General features: G+C 44.4%; 1 protein-coding gene across 1 annotated transcript in view; it reads right to left on the reverse strand.

Annotated features, from left to right (window-relative positions):
* SHANK3 (SH3 and multiple ankyrin repeat domains 3) overlaps positions 1–17,893 on the reverse strand; it is a 727,758-nt gene that overhangs the window by 668,033 nt on the left and 41,832 nt on the right. Inside the window, exon 2 of the mRNA XM_030541199.1 lies at positions 8,345–8,548. Within this exon, the coding sequence (XP_030397059.1) occupies positions 8,345–8,548 (204 nt within the window). The remainder of the gene's footprint in view (positions 1–8,344; positions 8,549–17,893) is intronic.

Raw genomic sequence — 17,893 nt, forward strand, 5'->3', positions numbered from 1 at the left:
TGTTTGTTTCAGTGGGTAATCACCCGCACTGTTGAAAATCTGTGCCTTATTTCCAATTTGAATTTGTTTGGCTTCAGCTTCCAGGCACTGGTTCTGCCTTTCTCCACTAGATTAAAGAGTCCTTTAGCACCTGGTATTTTCTCCCCATAAAGGTACTTAGACACTGTCATCAAGACACCTCTCAATCTTCATTTTAATAAGCTAACCAGACAGAGCAATTTGAGTCTCTCACTGTAAGTCATTTTTTCCAGCCCTTGAATAATTTTTGTGGCTCTTTTCTGCACCCATTTGTTTTTCAACAACCTTCTTAAAGGGTGAACACCAGAACATAAGAATGGCCGTACTGGGTCAGACCAAAGCTCCATCTAGCCAAGTGTCCTGTCTTCCAACAGTGGCCAGTGCCAGACACTTCAGAGAGAATGAACAGAACAGGGCAATTTATCAAGCGATCCACCCCATCGTCCAGTCCCAGCTTCTGGAAGTCAGAGATTTAGGGACACTTGGAGCATGAGGCTGCATCCATGACCATCTTGGCTAATAGCCACTGATGGACCTGTCCTCCATGAACTTATCTAATTCTTTCTTGAACCCTGTTATATTTTTGGTCTTCTCAACATTCCACGGCAATGAGTTACACCAGTTGACTGTGCGTTGTGTGAAGAAGTACTTCCTTTTGTTTGTTTTAAATCTTCTATCTATTAATTTCATTGGGTGATCCCCAATTCTCCTGTTATGTGAAGGGGTAAATAACACTTCCCTATTCACTTTCTCCACACCAGTTATGATTTTATAGATCTTTATCATATTCCACCTTAGTTGTCTCTTTTCAAAGCTGAACAATCCCAGCCTTTTTAATCTATCCTCACATGGAAGCTGTTCCGTACTCCTAATAATTTTTGTTTCCCTTTTCCACATCTTTTTCAATTCCAATATATCTTTTTAAGAGGGCGGGACCAGAATTACATGCAGTATTCAAGGTGTGGGTGTACCATGGATTTATATAGTGGCATTATGATATTTTCTTTCTTATTATCTATCCTTTTCCTAAGGGTTCCTAATATTCCTTTAGCTTTTTTCACTGCTCCCGCACATGGAGCAGATGTTTTCAAAGAACTATCCACGATGATCCCAGTATCAATCTCACCTGTGCCATATCTATGGATAAAATCCCTCCCGACTCCTACTCATTATTCCCCTGTTCATACATCCCAGAATCACAATAGCCCTTTTTGCCACAGTTTTGCACTGGGAGCTCTTGTTCATTTGCTTGTCCGCTATGACCCCTAAATCCTTTTCAGTGTCATGGCTTTCCAGGTTACAGTTCCCCATTCTGCAGATGTGGCCTGAATTCCTTTTTCCTAGAAGTGCAATTTTGGATTTAGCTGTTCTAAAATACATTTTTAATGGGCTAAGTTTACCAAACAATCCTAATCACTTTGTTTGACTACCTTGTCCTTATCATTATTTGCTACTCTGCCTTCTTTGGGTCATCTGCAAATTGTATCAGCAGTGATTTTATAATTATCTCCAGATCACTGATGAAAACTGAATAGCAGCAGGCCTACTACTGATCCCTGCAAAACATCACACCCCCATGCGATGATGATTCTCCACTGAAAACTATATTTTGAGGTACTGCTTAGCCAGATCTTAATCCATGTAACGTGTGCTCTATTTATACTGTATTGGGCTAATTTTTAATCGGAATGTCATGCGGTACTAAGTCAAACACTTTACATAAGTCTAAGTATATTACATCTACACAGTTACCTTTATCAACCAAATTTGTAATCTCAAAGAATGAAATCACATTTATTTGACAAGATTTATTTTCCATAAAACCAAGTTGACTGGCATTAACTATACTCCCTTTATCAACTGACTCCTGAACCAGATTTCCTGTTATTTTGCCCAGGATTAATGTCATGCTAACCGTCCTACAGTTACTCGGGTCATCCCATTTGCCTTTTTTGAATATTGACACAACATTAGCACTCTTCCAGTCTTCTGGAACTTCCCCAGAATCCAAGATTTATTAAAAATTAACATGAGCGGGCCACAGAGCTCTTCATTCAACTTTTTTAGGTCTCTTGTGTACAAGTTAGCCAGGCCTGCCGATTTAAAAATACTTATCCCTAGTAAATATTGTTTAACATTAACTCCTTTGAGAAGTAAGGCTCATTTTGCACAGAGACCTTTAGATAGTAAACAAGAAGGCATGTACTCTATCCCAGGAAACAGAGACCTCTGCTAAAGTAACAGGTGGAACTGATCTAGGTTCAATGCCTGGCTAGTACAGGCATAGGATATAGGAATTGCCACACTGGATCAGACTCATGTCTCATCTAATTCAGTATCCCACCTGTGACAGCAGCCAGCATCAGCTTCTTCAGAAGAAAGAAAAAATCAAGGGAAGCTCTCAGGATAATTTATGGTCCACTACAGTGAGTTTTATGGTCCTACAGGGAGATCCAGGAGGGAAACTTCTGTCAGTCCTAGAGGCTATAAAACCTATGGAGTTTACATTTAGCTATTGGTAACTATCTTTTACAGAAGTTAGCTTACCTGACAGTAACTGTGTTTCTTCAAGATGTTCTGTCCATTTTAGTCATCGTGCACATGCCCTACGCACGGGAGTTTGGAATGTTCTCACCAGCAGCACCCATTGGGGTGGCAAATACAACTGGCACACCCTTGCTCTTCCCCTCCCAAGGACACAAAAGATGGAGTGACCCCAACCAGCACTCAGTTCCTTCACCATCCAGAATTCATATGTTAAATTCTGAGCTGCGGGAAAAGAGGGTGGCTCACGGGATCCGCATGTGCAGAGCATCTTAAAGAATCGGAGTTACTGTACAGTAAGTAACCATGTTTTCTTTGCATATCTGTATCCATGGATCCTGCTCATGGAAATTAGCCAGCAGCTGACTGCTACACAGGATGGAAGATAGAAGTTCATCTGAACATTTGGTGGCACCATCCTACCAAATGGGGCATCTGAGCTAGAAGCCACCAGCAGAGCATAATTTTGAGTGAACGTGTGAGTGGAAGATCATGTTGCTGCTATAGCAGGCTGCTGAAGCAACCTAGCCTCTGGTAGACCGAGTTCTACTATGATGTAGAAGGCTCAGCTTATCAACGGCACAGGCTGTTCTAATAAAGTCAGAAACCCATTTAGAGTCTTTGTGCTGAAAAAGCCTTCACTTTGGATCTAATAACAAATGATATAAACAGCCTAGGTGATTTACACATATGTCTTGCCCTGTGAAGATAATAACGAAGTGCCCTTTTAAAATCCAAGGTGTATAGTTTCATCTCTCCCACAGATAAATGAGGCCTTGGAAAAAACATTGGCAAATGGATTTAATGACTAATACAGAAATCCGACATCACTCTCAGAATAAATGTAGGGCGAGGTCTCATTGTTACCCTATCTGCATGAAATATTATATATGGAGGGTTGCCATCAGAGACTGAATCTCTCATTCTGTGCGCTGAAATGATTGCTGTTTTCACTGACAAATGAGGCAACAAGCAAGACAACATTGGTTCAAGATCTATAAGGGATGAGAGTACCATGTGCAAATCCCATGGTGCAGCTATTTGCCTTACAGATTCCTTACAGGACCCTTTATACATCACGAACCATCTGATGCAAAAATACTAAGGCTCCCTGTAATGGTGGATAGAAGGCCGAAATTGCTGCTAAGTGAACCTTGATTGAATTAATGGACAATCCCGATTACTTCCAAGACAGTAAATAGTCTAGAATCATAAGTGTAGAAACTTGTAACGGAGCATAGCCATGTGATGATGACCAGATGGAAAAATATTTCCATTTGGCCATGTAGGTTCTCCTAGTGAAGGGTTTTCTACTCTGTAACAAGAGATCTTGAATTTCCAACGATCAGCTACTCTCTACTGATGACGTCCACATAGCCTCCAAACCATCCAAGCAGGGCCTGGGTGAAGAATTAGGCCGGAATTCTGGGAGACTGTGTCTGCCTGATTAGGTAGAGTTATGAATCACTGGTTGGAGAGAAGCAATAGGTCCGAGTACCAGACTTGGTGAGGACAGGCTGTAGCTACTGGGATGAACCAAGCATTGTCCTGTCTCATTTTCTATAACACACTGAGAACAAAAACGCCAGACGGAAAAGCGCAGACTTGGTGATTTGAGCAGGGAATCATGAAAACATTTGCTATAGACACCAGGCTTTTTTCTCCCTCAGGAACAGAAAATGTGACATTTCTTGTTCCTGTTGGAGGAGAACATGTCCACTTGGGGAATTCCAGTTCTCAGAAGACCCATCCCACATAAAACCTGGTGAGGGCATAGCACCAGGTAATACAGTAAACAGTAACTAACTATTGAGCTAACTAAATAAGTACAGTGGTACTAATTAACTATTTACAAAAGCTCACAGGCAATCTCACTGTTGTCATCAGTAACCATGCAGTAGAACCCCAAGAAAAGCTCCGACTCAGATCACAGATGGTGAGAGGGAAGTGACAGGGATCGGGGCAGTGCCATGGGAAAGGCTACAAGGGCCAGAGGGCACAATCGCCACCTCAATGGGTACTGCTAAGCAAAGCTCTCCAGATTTGCCATGTTGGACAAACACACACGTGAGCGGAGTGCACATCTGGAACCACTCGAAGAACCATGAAGTTCTTCTCATTGTCACTCCATTGATCTCACTCAATTGTTACCATTGACCTCACTCCCATGTCTACAGCATCAAAACAGCTTGTGAGAAAGTCCTGGTAACTAACCGACCCTCTGTCCAAATGGAGCTGAACACCTCTTTATGGTTCTCTGGTGTAATCTCACTGCAGATAAATCCTATCTGCCCAACATGATGTAATCATGGTCTATCTTGACCTGCAGGCTAGCAAAGGAGTAGATTTTTCTCCCCCAAAGACCCAATTTTGGGGGGTTTTATACTCCAGCCTATATTTCACTGACTGCTTGGATCTTTCCTTGGCTGCAGTTACTACTAAGGATGACATCAAGAAAAAAAACAAAAATTCCAAACCCTTTGTTGGAACTTCATGTTTCAAATTCACATGTTCTGATGTGGCAGAGATTGAAGCTCAAATAGCCCACAGATCTAAAATTCCCTCCTGGATTTGCAATACTGCCATACTCTGATATGTAGGCTGCACAACAGGAAATAGTTTATATGCCTTTTCTCATGCCATCTCCAGAGGAACCTAGAAGGTTCCAGCCACCCTCTTGAGCAACTCCTGAAATGCATTAAAGTCATCTATGGCAGCAGGGACAGAAGGAGTTGATGAAAAAAGAGGACGTGCGGATGGGTCTTCCTGATGAATGAAGAAGATGATATAGAGCCATCTGCTGCAGCTCTTCTTGAACGATTTCCCTTGCAGGTGAGTGAGAGACTTTGGCAACTCAGGTTTAGGAGATTTGTCTCTGGACCTTGGAGAAAGTAATGAAAATTGTCCCTGAAAATGAAACTAATATGGCTAAATAGCCAGGTCTGGAATCCATGCAGCCATACCAGGCCAAGAAAGAGGCATCCAACAAGTATGGAGAGGCTGAGGAACATGACCGCTGTATGAAAAATAGCAAGAATACTTCCTATGCTATTCTATATCCCTGGACTGGCCCACAGAGAATTGACCCAGGATGGGGGAAGGGTTTCTACTTCAAATAGGAGACAGAGAGGAGGACAAGAAAACTTCCAGAGGAGATATACTCGGGGGATTCCGGCTCCTGAGGTGAACTCATGGATCTTTCTGTAAACTGACAGAGCAAAAAAACCCAAACAAACAAACAAAAAAAACCCCTGGTACCGAAAAGGGTTCAAAGACAGTAATTAAAAGGTGACATCTACCAGAGGAGATTTCAGTTCCAGAGTAACTCGTGACATTGCCTAGGTAGTAATGATATTTCTATAGGTCTTGCTGGTACAGGAGGTCTGAAGACCACAGAAATCTGGCACAGTGTTGAATGAGCCAGTGACTGGTGAGTGTGTCGGCACTGACTGAGCCCGTGCTAAATGAATCTACCTCAAACGAGCTCACAGTGAGCGTGTTGGCATTCAAAGAGTTGTGTCAAAAGAGCTCTCAGTGCTGCAGATTTAGCTGGAGGGACCAAAGTCATAGGTACTGTGAACAGACCAGTGGGTGCCTTCTTAGCTCAGTCTTGTTCCTGTGCCGAGTCCAATTACTTTTGCAGGGCCAAATGCATTGTGCCGACTTAGCCATGTCCATAGATCTATGGCTCTGTGGTTTCCTTTTGCTTGGTACTCAGAGAAGGAAAACAGTGGCAAAACAAGAGGCAAAATTAGAGGTGATCTCCTTTCTCCTGTGGCTAGCACAGATCATGGACTGTTGCAACAGTGTCTATGGTGCCATTTACAAGCTCATGGAGGAGGAGGGAGCTCTCTTTGACTCCTTCAATCCAGGAGCGATAATAGTGGCTGAACACTAGCTGCATGTGTTTCTAGGGAAGTATCTAATCTCTTAACTTCTTCCTTCTGAACCACTTCTGAGTCTGATCATGCCCACAGATTATTCCAGGTGGTAAAGTTTTAGCCAAGATTCCCTAGCCTTTTGTGTGTATTTTTTGAATCAGTTAGAAATTGCACACTTAGAAGGAATATGACTCTCTCCTAAGCAATATGTCAGTCATTAAGGGGAATTACCCCTCCAACATGAAGGACAGGTCTTGAAGTGTGGAGAAATGGGTTCAGACACCAGGTATCCTAACTACTAAATTATATCTACAGAAAATACTTCCTTTTTTTTTTTTTTTTTGACAGCAGGCTCAAAATGAAACACTATGAAACAAACTAATAACTACAGAAACTACAGTAAACTAACTCTTATGGGAGACGGAGGTTGTTCTGAGTTTCTGCCAAGGGGTGGTCAGAGTGGGAGCTGGAGTCGCTCTGCCCTTTCTGCCATTGGGAGGGAAGGATGAGGGTGTGCCAGGTGCATGCACGACCCCTCGTGGACATTGCTAGTGAATACATTCCATAATCCTGGGCAAGCAGCGCATGCGCACCACGAGTGAGATCCGCAGACAGACACTGGAAGAAGAAATTAGGATATTGTCTTAGATAAAGAAAGAACAGGGGCAGACTCAGCAACATGAGGGGTTGTAAATCTTTATCTGACTCAGCTGAGCTTATGGGGAAAGCCAGGAAATGGATATTCTATATGCTGATCCCAATACCTGTATAACTTTGGCTACAGCCTACAGATTCCTGATCTCACCAGAAACTGAGTAGAACAAGTCAGCTATTAACCCAAGGGCTGGAATGCTGCTCCCTGTTGGAATCCCAGGCTTTTGTTTACTGACAAGGCTTTGAAGTGTTTGGAGAATAACTCAGAAGCTGCTATTCTGCCCAAGGTCTGAAGAATTCAAGTGCCACACACTGCATATTATGGCCATATGACAGAAACTGAGAAATTATCTCTGAAAGAAGATCAGAGGGGATGTGATTATGCATGTGTGCTAAATTATGCAAGTTATTTTGAAACCTTATATTGAAATATATTTAACAGCAGCTAAGTGGTGAAAGTCTGTCTAAGGAAGACTGGTGGATTTACTAAATAATAGCTTTCAGGTAAATGCTATTAAGCATTCCAAATACAGATCAAAATGTTTTTCTGTGTATGAAGTGTTTACTAAGAAGTAGCACTGCCCTTTCTGACTGCAGCTGACAGGAAACTGTTATTAAAACCTATGTTCAGGATTACTTATGTAACAGTCCATAAGGGTTAACTGTGTAATGCTTTCTGAAAAGTCCTGAAGTGACAGAACTCTGATCTGTGTTTCAGCAAAGAGTTAAACTGAGGTGCAGGAAAGGAGAGTGTTACAAAGATGTCTCTGCAATGGACACCTTTTGAATACAACGTCAAATTCAAGGTCTCTGTTCTGATATTCCCAGTTCTCTGTGAGACAGTCCCTAGTTATCTGACACACTCCTTCTCCCACCTTTGGCTTTCCACAACAGTTATGCTCCACTTGAAGCAATTGATCAAAAGGGACAGAACTTTTAAATGAGCAGGATCAACTCTGTGGAGCCCATTGCCAGCAAAGACAAACAATGACCAGAAGGCTCGGCACACTGAGAACTAAATGTCAAGCTCGTTTCTGTGACTCAGCTTGCCCTCCAAACTTCTTCACAGAAGCAAACACACTCACCCACCCACACACCCAAATTGTTATGGTATATTCATGTTTTCACTCCCACTGGCAAAAAAAAAAAGAGATTTTTCTTACTCTTTTTTAGTACTTCTGAGGCACTCAGACACTACCATGATAGAGACCAAAGAAGCCAGATAAAAAAAGCAGATAGATAGATACCTCCAGGTACGGGACAGGAGTGTCTGGATTCAGAGGGTATTCCCTCAGCAGTCGCTCCTCGTCCAGGAACTTTCCAGCCCTGCCATTGAAGGCTGGCTGGAAAAGCCCATAGTTCAGAACATCCTTCAGGCTGTGGTTCAAGGTACAGAGAATGCGCTGTTTGGAGACCCAGATAGGAACATCAGGATTTAGCCGCATACATTTCTATGGAGAGAAAGAGAGAATGATTAGGGGATGGCAACCCAGCATTTCTGTAATTCCATAATCACATCCAAGAACAACAGTGATGAGGCCATGGAACAAGCTTAGAACAGGAAATCTATAACCTTTTCCATGGCAGTGAGTAAGTAGAAATAGATAATCTGCAGAAATTAGGGAGGAAAAGATCCATTAGGTCCTATCTTCTCTATCTCCTGTGATGCCAGGGCAAAATAATTCTCTGCAATCTAATCTACAGGGTTTTATTCTGTCTGCAAATAAATGTTTCAAGTAATGGGATGTCCAGGAGAGTATTCCATGGCCTAATACCACACAATTCACTGTCAGGAAGTTTTCTCCATTATTCAGCATAAATATCCCTGTGGAAGGGTGCAGAGGCTCTACTGGACATCCAGAAGTGGAGAGATCTCACAAATATAAACAGAGACAAATGATTTTGCAAGGTTGTAGACTGCAAGTTCAATTAGGGACAATGAAGGAACCCAGAAAGGTCTTTAACCATTGGAAAGAGAGGCCTTGAAAAAGGAGGCAGAGCTCTACATAACATTTCTAGACACCATTTATGACTGCTTCTTGAAGCAGCTAGTCCTGGAACCCACAAGGGGAGAGGCAGTTCTTGATTTAGGTCTACATGGTGCACAGGATCTGGTCCAAGAGATGAATATAGCTGAAGTGATCAGTAATAGAGAACATAACATAACTACATTTAACCAGGGCCAGTGCAAGGATGCTTCGAGCCCTAGGCGAAACTTCCACCTTGCGCTCTCCCCACCCCTCGAACTCCCGCCTTGAGGCGTCCCCACCCCTTGTGGCAGCTCCCCCCCTCCACCCTGAGGAGACCCCTTTACGGCAGCTGCCCACCCCATACCCTCTGCCATGAGGCACCCCCCCCGCCCCAGCTCACCCCTGCTCCGCACACGAGCATGAGCACGCCATCGCTGCTTCACTTCTTCTGCCTTGCAGGCTTGCGGCGCCTAAGCTGATTGGCGCCGCAAGCCTGGGAGGCGGGAGAAGTGAAGCAGCCACAGCGTGCTTGGGGAGGAGGCGGGGAAGGGGTGAGCTGGGGTGGGGAGTTCCCCTGCATGCCGCCCCCGCACACCTTACAGGCTGCAGGCGGCCCTCCCTGCGCTCCCCTGCCCCAGCTCCCTCTGCCTAAATGCCAGAGGCGACCGGGGTGGCCGAAGAGCTGGCCGCCGCAGTCGCTGCCGAAGAAAATGGCGCCCCCCAAATGCCAGCGCCCTAGGCGACCGCCTAGGTCACCTAAATGGTTGCACCAGCCCTGCATTTAACATCCTTGGAGGGGAGAAAATACCAAAGAAACTCACCACAGCGGCTTTTATCTTCATAAAGGGGAACTACACAAATGAAGAGGCTTGTTAAATGGAAATTAAAAAGAACAGTCACAAGAGTGAAATGCCTGCAGACTACATGGAGATGATTTAATAACACAAGGCGCAAACTAACTGTGAGAGGCCTTCCTGGTGTGCAGCCTGGAACTGGGGTACTGCTAAGCCCTCTCTTCCTCCAACCTGTGCTTCCTCTCACCAAGCAATGCCGTGACAAGCTGCAAACCTCTGATAGGTCCTGCATTCACATAGACATCCACAGCCAGCTGAGTTACATGAATGCTTCTCCCAGCCACTCTTGAACTAACAATAGAGAGGCTCCAGCCAACTCCCCCAGCTCCCCATCTTTGGTCCCGGGGCTGTACCAGCCTTCCCTGGCCAGAAGCCTGACCAGCATACTTTTATAACCCCATCACCCCTCCCTCAACATGAAGAGGAAATGCACCAGCTCTTGTTCCTGAGCGGATTTCTCAAGCACTTCAACCAAAACACAGTTTTAGGTAAACTATTAAACAGGTTTATTAACTACAGAAAGATAGATTTAGGCATAAAAGGATAGAGATGATTACCAAAGAAAATAAAAGTACGTGCACAATCTAAGCTCTGTAAACTAAACAGAATTTGAATCGAGCAGTGCCTCACCCGGATAGTACAAGAAGGTTACAGATCTTCAGTACACAGGCTGGAATTCTCCTCCAACCCTGGACCACCTTCCCCCTTCCAGACATGTTTCCAGGTGTTGAGTTGTGGAGGGAGTCAGGCCAAGCCATGCGGCCACTGTTCTCTTTTCTATATTCATAATCCCTGTGCCTAGAAGACACTTGTCTTGGCAGGTCCTGGAGGGCTTCTCCGAGTTGCCCAGTTGAGCAATCCCCCCAGTGTGGGTGCTTCCATAACTGTCCTTGAATTGTAAATCCCCTGATTACCATTCTCCTGCTTGTTAATAGTCACTGAGTACACTCTGTCCTGAGTACCCTCCTTTGAGTGGTTTGCTTTCTTTGTATGCAAACTTACAACATATTTCAGTAACAACCACACAGCAAAATCTCATAACTTGATACACACTAATGATATACACATTTGGACAGAACAATTGCTTTCAGCAGATCATGACTTTTCATATAATATCTTACACAGCATGCTTTGTATGAAACATATCATACTTATATGCCAGTAGTGAATACGGGGTTCCAGGAGTGCCATAACCCAAATAAAAAGAATAGTAAGAGGACTGAAAAAATGAAACCATGCCTAAAGCAACAGAATAAAAATGGAAGTTGGAGGCAAAAAGGCATCCTTTAAAAATTGGAAGTGAAATCCTACAAAGGAAAATAGAAAGGACAAAAAAGAATGAAGAGCAACCAGCAAAAGACACAAAATCTAACAGGAAATTTATCTGAAGTATATCAGAAGCAGGAAGCCTGCAAACAATCAATATGGCCACTGGACGATCGAGGTGCTAAAGGTGCACTCAAGGAAAACAAGGCCATTGTGCAAAAACTAAATGAATTCTTTGCATCAGTCTTCACTACAGAGGATCTGAGGAAGATCCCACACCTGAGCCATTCTTTTTAGGTAACAAATCTGAGGAACTGTCCCAGATTCAGGTGTCAATGGGGGAGGTGTGCAGAACAACTAATTGTGATATATGATATGTGATCTATTGTTAAACAAGTCTCTTCTACCAGATGACTGGACGATAGCTAATGTAATGCAGGTTTTTTAAAAAGGCTCCAGAGGCGATTCTGGCAATTACAGACCAGTAAGCCTAACTTCAGTACCAGGCAAAGTGGTTGAAACTATAATAAAGAACAGAATTATCAGACACGTAGATTAACATCTCTTATGAGGAGAGATTAAAGAGGCTAGGACTTTTCAGCTTGGAAAAGAGGAGACTAAGGCGGGATATGATAGAGGTATATAAAATCATGAGTGATGTGGAGAAAGTAGATAAGGAAAGGTTATTTACTTATTCCTGTAATACAAGAACGAGGGGTCACCAAATGAAATTAATGGGCAGCAGGTTTAAAACAAATAAAAGAAAGTTCTTCTTCACACAGCGCACAGTCCACTTGTGGAACGCCTTGCCTGAGTAGGTTGTGAAGGCCAGGACTATAACAGGGTTTAAAAGAGAACTGGATAAATTCATGGAGGTTAAGTCCATTAATGGCTATTAGCCAGGATGGGTAAGGAATGGTGTCTCTAGACTCTGTTTGTCAGAGGGTGGAGATGGATGGCAGGAGAGTGATCACTTGATCATTACCTGTTAGGTTCACTCCCTCTGGGGCACTTGTCATTGGCCACTGTTGGTAGACAGGATACTGGGCTAGGTGGACTTTTGGTCTGACCCAGTATGGCCGTTCTTATGTTCTTATGTTATGTAACACAATTTGATGGGAAAGAGTCAGCACAGCTTTTGTAAAGGTAAATCATCCCTCACCAATCTATTCAAATTCTTTGAGGGGTTCAACAAACAGATGGACACGGGCGATCCAGTCGATATCGTGTACTAGGACTTTCAGAAAGTCTTTGACAAGATCCCTCACCAAACACTCTTAAGCAAAGTAGGCAGTCACGAGATAAGAGGGCAAATCCTCTCATGGATCAGTATGTGGTTAAAAGACAGAAAATAAAGAGTAGGAATAAATGGTAGTTTACACAATGGAGAGGGGTAAATAATGAGGTCCCCCAATGATCTACACTGGAATCAGTGCTGTTTAACATATTCATAAAGGATTTGGAAAAAAGGGTAAACAGGTGGCAAGTTTGCAGATGATACAAAATTACTCAAGATAGGTAAGTCCAAAGCAGACTACAAAGAGTTACAAGGGGATTTCTCAAAACTGGGCGACTGGGCAAGAAAATGGCAGATGAAATTCAATGTTGGTAACTGCAAAATAATGCACACAGGAAAACATAATTACAACCATACAGACAAAATGATGGGGTCTAAACTAGCACTCAAGAAAGAGATTTTAGAGTCATCATAGATAGTTCTCTGAAAACATCTATTCAACATACAGCAGCAGTCAAAAAAGCTAACAATGTTACGAACCACTAGGAAATGGATAGATAATAAGATAGTAAATATCATAATGCCACTATATAAATCCGTGGTACGCCCACATCTTGACTAATGCATGCAGTTCTGGTCACCCCATCTCAAAAAAAAAAGATAGAATTGGTGAAGGTACAGAGAAGGGCAAAGAAAATTACTAGGGGTATGGAATGGCTGACATATGAGGAGAGATTAAAAAGACTGTGACCAGTCAGCTTAGAAAAGAGATGACTAACGGGAGGATATGATAGAGGTCTATAAAACCGTGAATGCTGTTGAAAAAGTGAATAAGGGAGTATTATTTACTCCTTCACCTAACACAAGAACCAGGGGTCACCAAATAAAATTAACGGGCATTAAATTTAACACAAACATAAGAAAGTACTTTTTCACACAACACACAGCTAACCTGTGGAACTCATTGCCAGGAGATGTTGTGAGGTCCAAAAGTACATCAGGGTTCAAACAAGAATTAGCTAAAAACACTGCATAGCCTACTAAAACCAACTAATCCACACTACATTACTGGTACTAACTTCTACTAACTACCTACACTACAAAAATTCATGAAGTAGCTGTGACACAGAAAACAAACTGTGAAGACAGAACCACATGAGGAGATCAGACTTAGGCCACTGGCAGTAAGAAAGAACTAAGGGTATGTCTACATCTACAATTTTGCAGCGCTGGTTGTTACAGCTGTATTAGTACAGCTGTATAGGGCCAGCGCTGCAGAGTGGCCACACTTACAGCAACCAGCGCTGCAAGTGGTGTTAGATGTGGCCACGCTGCAGCGCTGTTGCACACCGCGGGGAAGGAGACCTGCTTGGAGTGGGGGTCGGGGAACGCCAGAGCACACCGCGGGGCTGGATACCTGCTTGGAGGGGGGGTCGGAGAACGCCAGAGAACACCGCGGGGAAGGAGACCTGCTTGGAGGGGGGGTCGGGGAATGCCAGAGCACACCGCGGGGAAGGAGACCTGCTTGGAGGGGGGGTCGGGGAACGACAGAGCACACCGCGGGGAAGGAGACCTGCTTGGAGGGGGGGTCGGAGAACGCCAGAGCACACCGCGGGGCTGGATACCTGCTTGGAGGGGGGGTCGGAGAACGCCAGAGCACACCGCGGGGAAGGAGACCTCTTGGAGGGGGGGTCGGGGAACGCCAGAGCACACCGCGGGGAAGGAGACCTGCTTGGAGGGTGGGTCGGGGAACGCCAGAGCACACCGTGGGGAAGGAGACCTGCTTGGAGGGGGGGTCGGAGAACACCAGAGCAAACCGCGGGGAAGGAGACCTGCTTGAAGGGGGGGTCGGGGAACACCAGAGCACACCGCTGGGAAGGAGACTTGCTTGGAGGGGGGGTCGGGGAACGCCAGAGCACACCGCGGGGAAGGAGACCTGCTTGGAGGGCAGTGGAGTTTGCTTAATTACCAGAGAGGCTTCCTCAGGTATGCTGGGATACCTGCTTATTCCACGGAGGTCAACAAAAACGCTGGTGTCTACACCTGATGACCAGCGCTGGTGATCCAGCGCTGGATCCTCTACACCCGAGGCACGACCGGGTGTACGGCCAGCGCTGCAAACAGGGAGTTGCAGCGCTGGTAATGCCCTGCAGGTGTGTACACATCCTAAGTTGCAGCGCTGTAACCCCCTCACCAGCACTGCAACTTTGTAGTGTAGACAAGGCCTAAGTAGGAGTGGGGCATTGCTCCCCTTATATAGCCTCTGAAGAGGCCACAAGGAGGCGCAGGATGTGTGCACTGCCCCAGAGGATACTGCTGCAGGAAGAAAGTCTCCAGCTCTCAGTGCATCTGACACAAACACCTGAGTGGAATACACATCTACAACCACTTACCAAAGAAATTCCATTTTTAATTTGTTCTGAAGCTGCCACACAATTTCCAGTCTGTTGCTCTGGACTGCTGTGGAACCAAAGAGCCTGCCGAAGAATGCAAGTAAAACTAGCTATAGAGTATGAAGGGGCTAGGTCACGATCAGGGATCCTAGTTTTCTGAGACAAAAAAAACAAAATTCTCTAATAAAAAAAATTAAAATCCATGTTTTTCCATGATTACAATGAAACGCTCAACTTTAGTTTCCCTAGCCACAATATATATAAGTATCAGTTGAACACAATGTTTTATTGATATACAGCAGAACCCCGTTTATCCGAGCCTCCATTACCTGGCTCTCCATATTAATCAAACCACCAGCCGCCTGGGGCTCACAGCCCAGCCTCTGCCACTGTCATCCCCAAGGGGCTGGTGGTTCGGTTAACATAGAGAGCTGGATAATGGAGGATCAGATAAACAGGGTTCTGCTGTATATATTTTTATTTTTTCACAAAATGTAAAACCTAAAGATTTTCTGTAAAAATGCAAATTCCACACTTTTCCATGGCAAACAGATTTGTAAGATCCATGGTCATGATGCAATGACTTTGGTGGAAACTTCAAGCTAGTAACCTTGGACCTTAAACACAACAGTTAAAGGAAAGAGATGGACTGAACATGCCCTGGCACTAAGAATGTTGGAAATGTAATGGGCTAAAAGTGGGCAATTGTATTAGATAAAAACTGCAACTCTCTGATGTACTCTCTGAGTTGTGCTTCTCAGGTATAAAAATGGTCACTGACCATGGAAAGCTTAATCAGTTTCAAATCTATGGTTAACTTTGATATATTGCAGGGGGGAGATAAGGACAGCAATAAAGCAGAATGAGTCAATCCTGCCAAAGGCTAAAAGAGTAATAAGAAGAGATTCTTACCAATAACAAAGGGAGGGAAAATGGGGGCAAAGAAACAGGAAAAAGAAAATTGGAACATAAATACAAGGTAGGTGAAATGAATGCTGAATATTTTTAAAACATTCAGTTACTGAACTACTTTTTAAGATTTATCTAGATTTTAACACAAAAAATAATTGGACTTAGCAAGTAACAAAGACCTTGTAAATACAGTCATAAAGGCTCTGATGATAACAACAATAATACCTAGCTCATCTATAGTGTTTTCATCAGTATATCTCAAAGAACTTTACAATTTTTAATGTGTTTTATCTTCACAACACTGCCAGATGATTGGAAAAAGGCTAATGTAGTGCCCATATTTAAAAAAGGGAAGAAAGAGAACCCGGAGAACTACAGACCAGTCAGCCTCACTTCAGTTCCTGGCAAAAGCATGGAGCAGGTCCTCAAGGAATCCATTTTGAAGCACTTGGAAGAGAGGAAGGTGATCAGGAACAGTCAACATGGTTTCACCAAGGGCAAGTCATGCCTGACCAACCTGATTGTCTTCTATGATGAGATAACTGGCTCTGTGGCTACGGGGAAAGCGGTGGATGTGATATACCTTGACTTTAGCAAAGCTTTTGATATGGTCTCCCACAGTATTCTTGGCAACAAGTTAAAAAAGTATGGATTGGATGAATGGACTATCAGGTGGATAGAAATCTAGCTAGATTGTCAGGCTCAACAGGTAGTGATCAACGGCTCAATGTCTATCTGGCAGCTGGTATCAAGCAGCATGCCCCAGGGGTTGGTCCTGCGGCCGGTTTTGTTCAACATCTTCATTAATGATCTGGATGATGGGATTGATTGCACCTTCAGCAAGTTCGCAGATGACACTAAGCTGGGGGGAGAGTTAGCTACGCTGGAGGGTAGGGGTAGGGTCCAGAGTGAGCTAGACAAATTGGAGGATTTGGGCCAAAAGAAATCTAATGAGGTTCAAAATGGACAAGTACAGAGTCCTGCACTTAGAAAGGAAGAATCCCATGCACTGCTAAAGGTTGGGGACCGAATGGCTAGGAAGCAGTTCTGCATAAAAAGATCTAGGGGCTACAGTGGATGAGAAGTTGGATATGAGTCAGCAGTGTGCCCTTGTTGCCAAGAATGACAACACATATTGGGCTGTATTAGTAGAAGCATTGCCAGTAGATCGAGGGAAGTGATTATTCCCCTCTGTTCGACACTGGTGAAGCCACACCTGGAGTACTGTGTCCAGTTTTGGTCCCAACACTACAGAAGGGATGTGGACAAATTGGAAAGAGTCTAGGGAAGGGCAACAAAAATGATTACGGGTCTGGGGCACATGACTAGTGAGGAGAGGCTGAGGGAACTGGGGTTATTTAGTCTGTAGAAGAGAAGAGTGAGGGGGGGATTTGATAGTAGTCTTCAACTACCTGAAGGGGGGTTCCAAAGAAGATGGAGCTAAACTGTTGTCAGTGGTGGCAGATGACAGAACAAGGAGTAATGGTCTCAAGTTGCAGTGGGGGAGGTCTAGGTTGGATATTGGGAAACACTATTTCACTAGGAGGGTGGTTAAGCACTGGAATGGGTTCCTTAGGGAGGTGGTGGAATCTCCTTCCTTAGAGGTTTTTGAGGCCCAGCTTGACAAAGCCCTGGCTGGGATGATTTAGTTGGTATTGGCCCTGCTTTGAGCAGGGGATTGGACTAGATGACCTCCTGAGATCCCTTCTAACCTATGCTATGATTCTATGAATATAATCCCCATTCTACAGAGTGGGAATGGAGACCTGGGGAAGTTCAGGGCCCCTTCTCCAGGACAACGCGTCCGCTGTCAGGTTGGCACTTCCCTTCACATGGACCACGTCCATGTCATAGTCCTGCAGGAGCAGGCTCCACCTCAGGAGCTTGGCGTTGGCTCCTTTCATCTGGCGCAGCCAGGTCAGGGGACAGTGGTCGGTGTACACGGTGAAGTGTCGCCCAAAGAGATATGGCTCTAATTTCTTAAGGGCCCACACCATGACCAGGCATTCCTTCTTGATGGCCACGTAGCTTTGTTCCCGGGGTAGCAGCTTCTTACTCAGGTACATGATGGGGTGTCTCTCCCCCTTTTCATCCTCTTGCATTAACACCGCCTCCAGTCCCGTGTCTGAGGAGTCGGTGAACACCATAAAGGGGTTGTCAAAAT

The sequence above is a fragment of the Gopherus evgoodei genome, chromosome 1, assembly GCF_007399415.2.
Source record: "Gopherus evgoodei ecotype Sinaloan lineage chromosome 1, rGopEvg1_v1.p, whole genome shotgun sequence".
NCBI lineage: Eukaryota > Metazoa > Chordata > Testudines > Testudinidae > Gopherus > Gopherus evgoodei.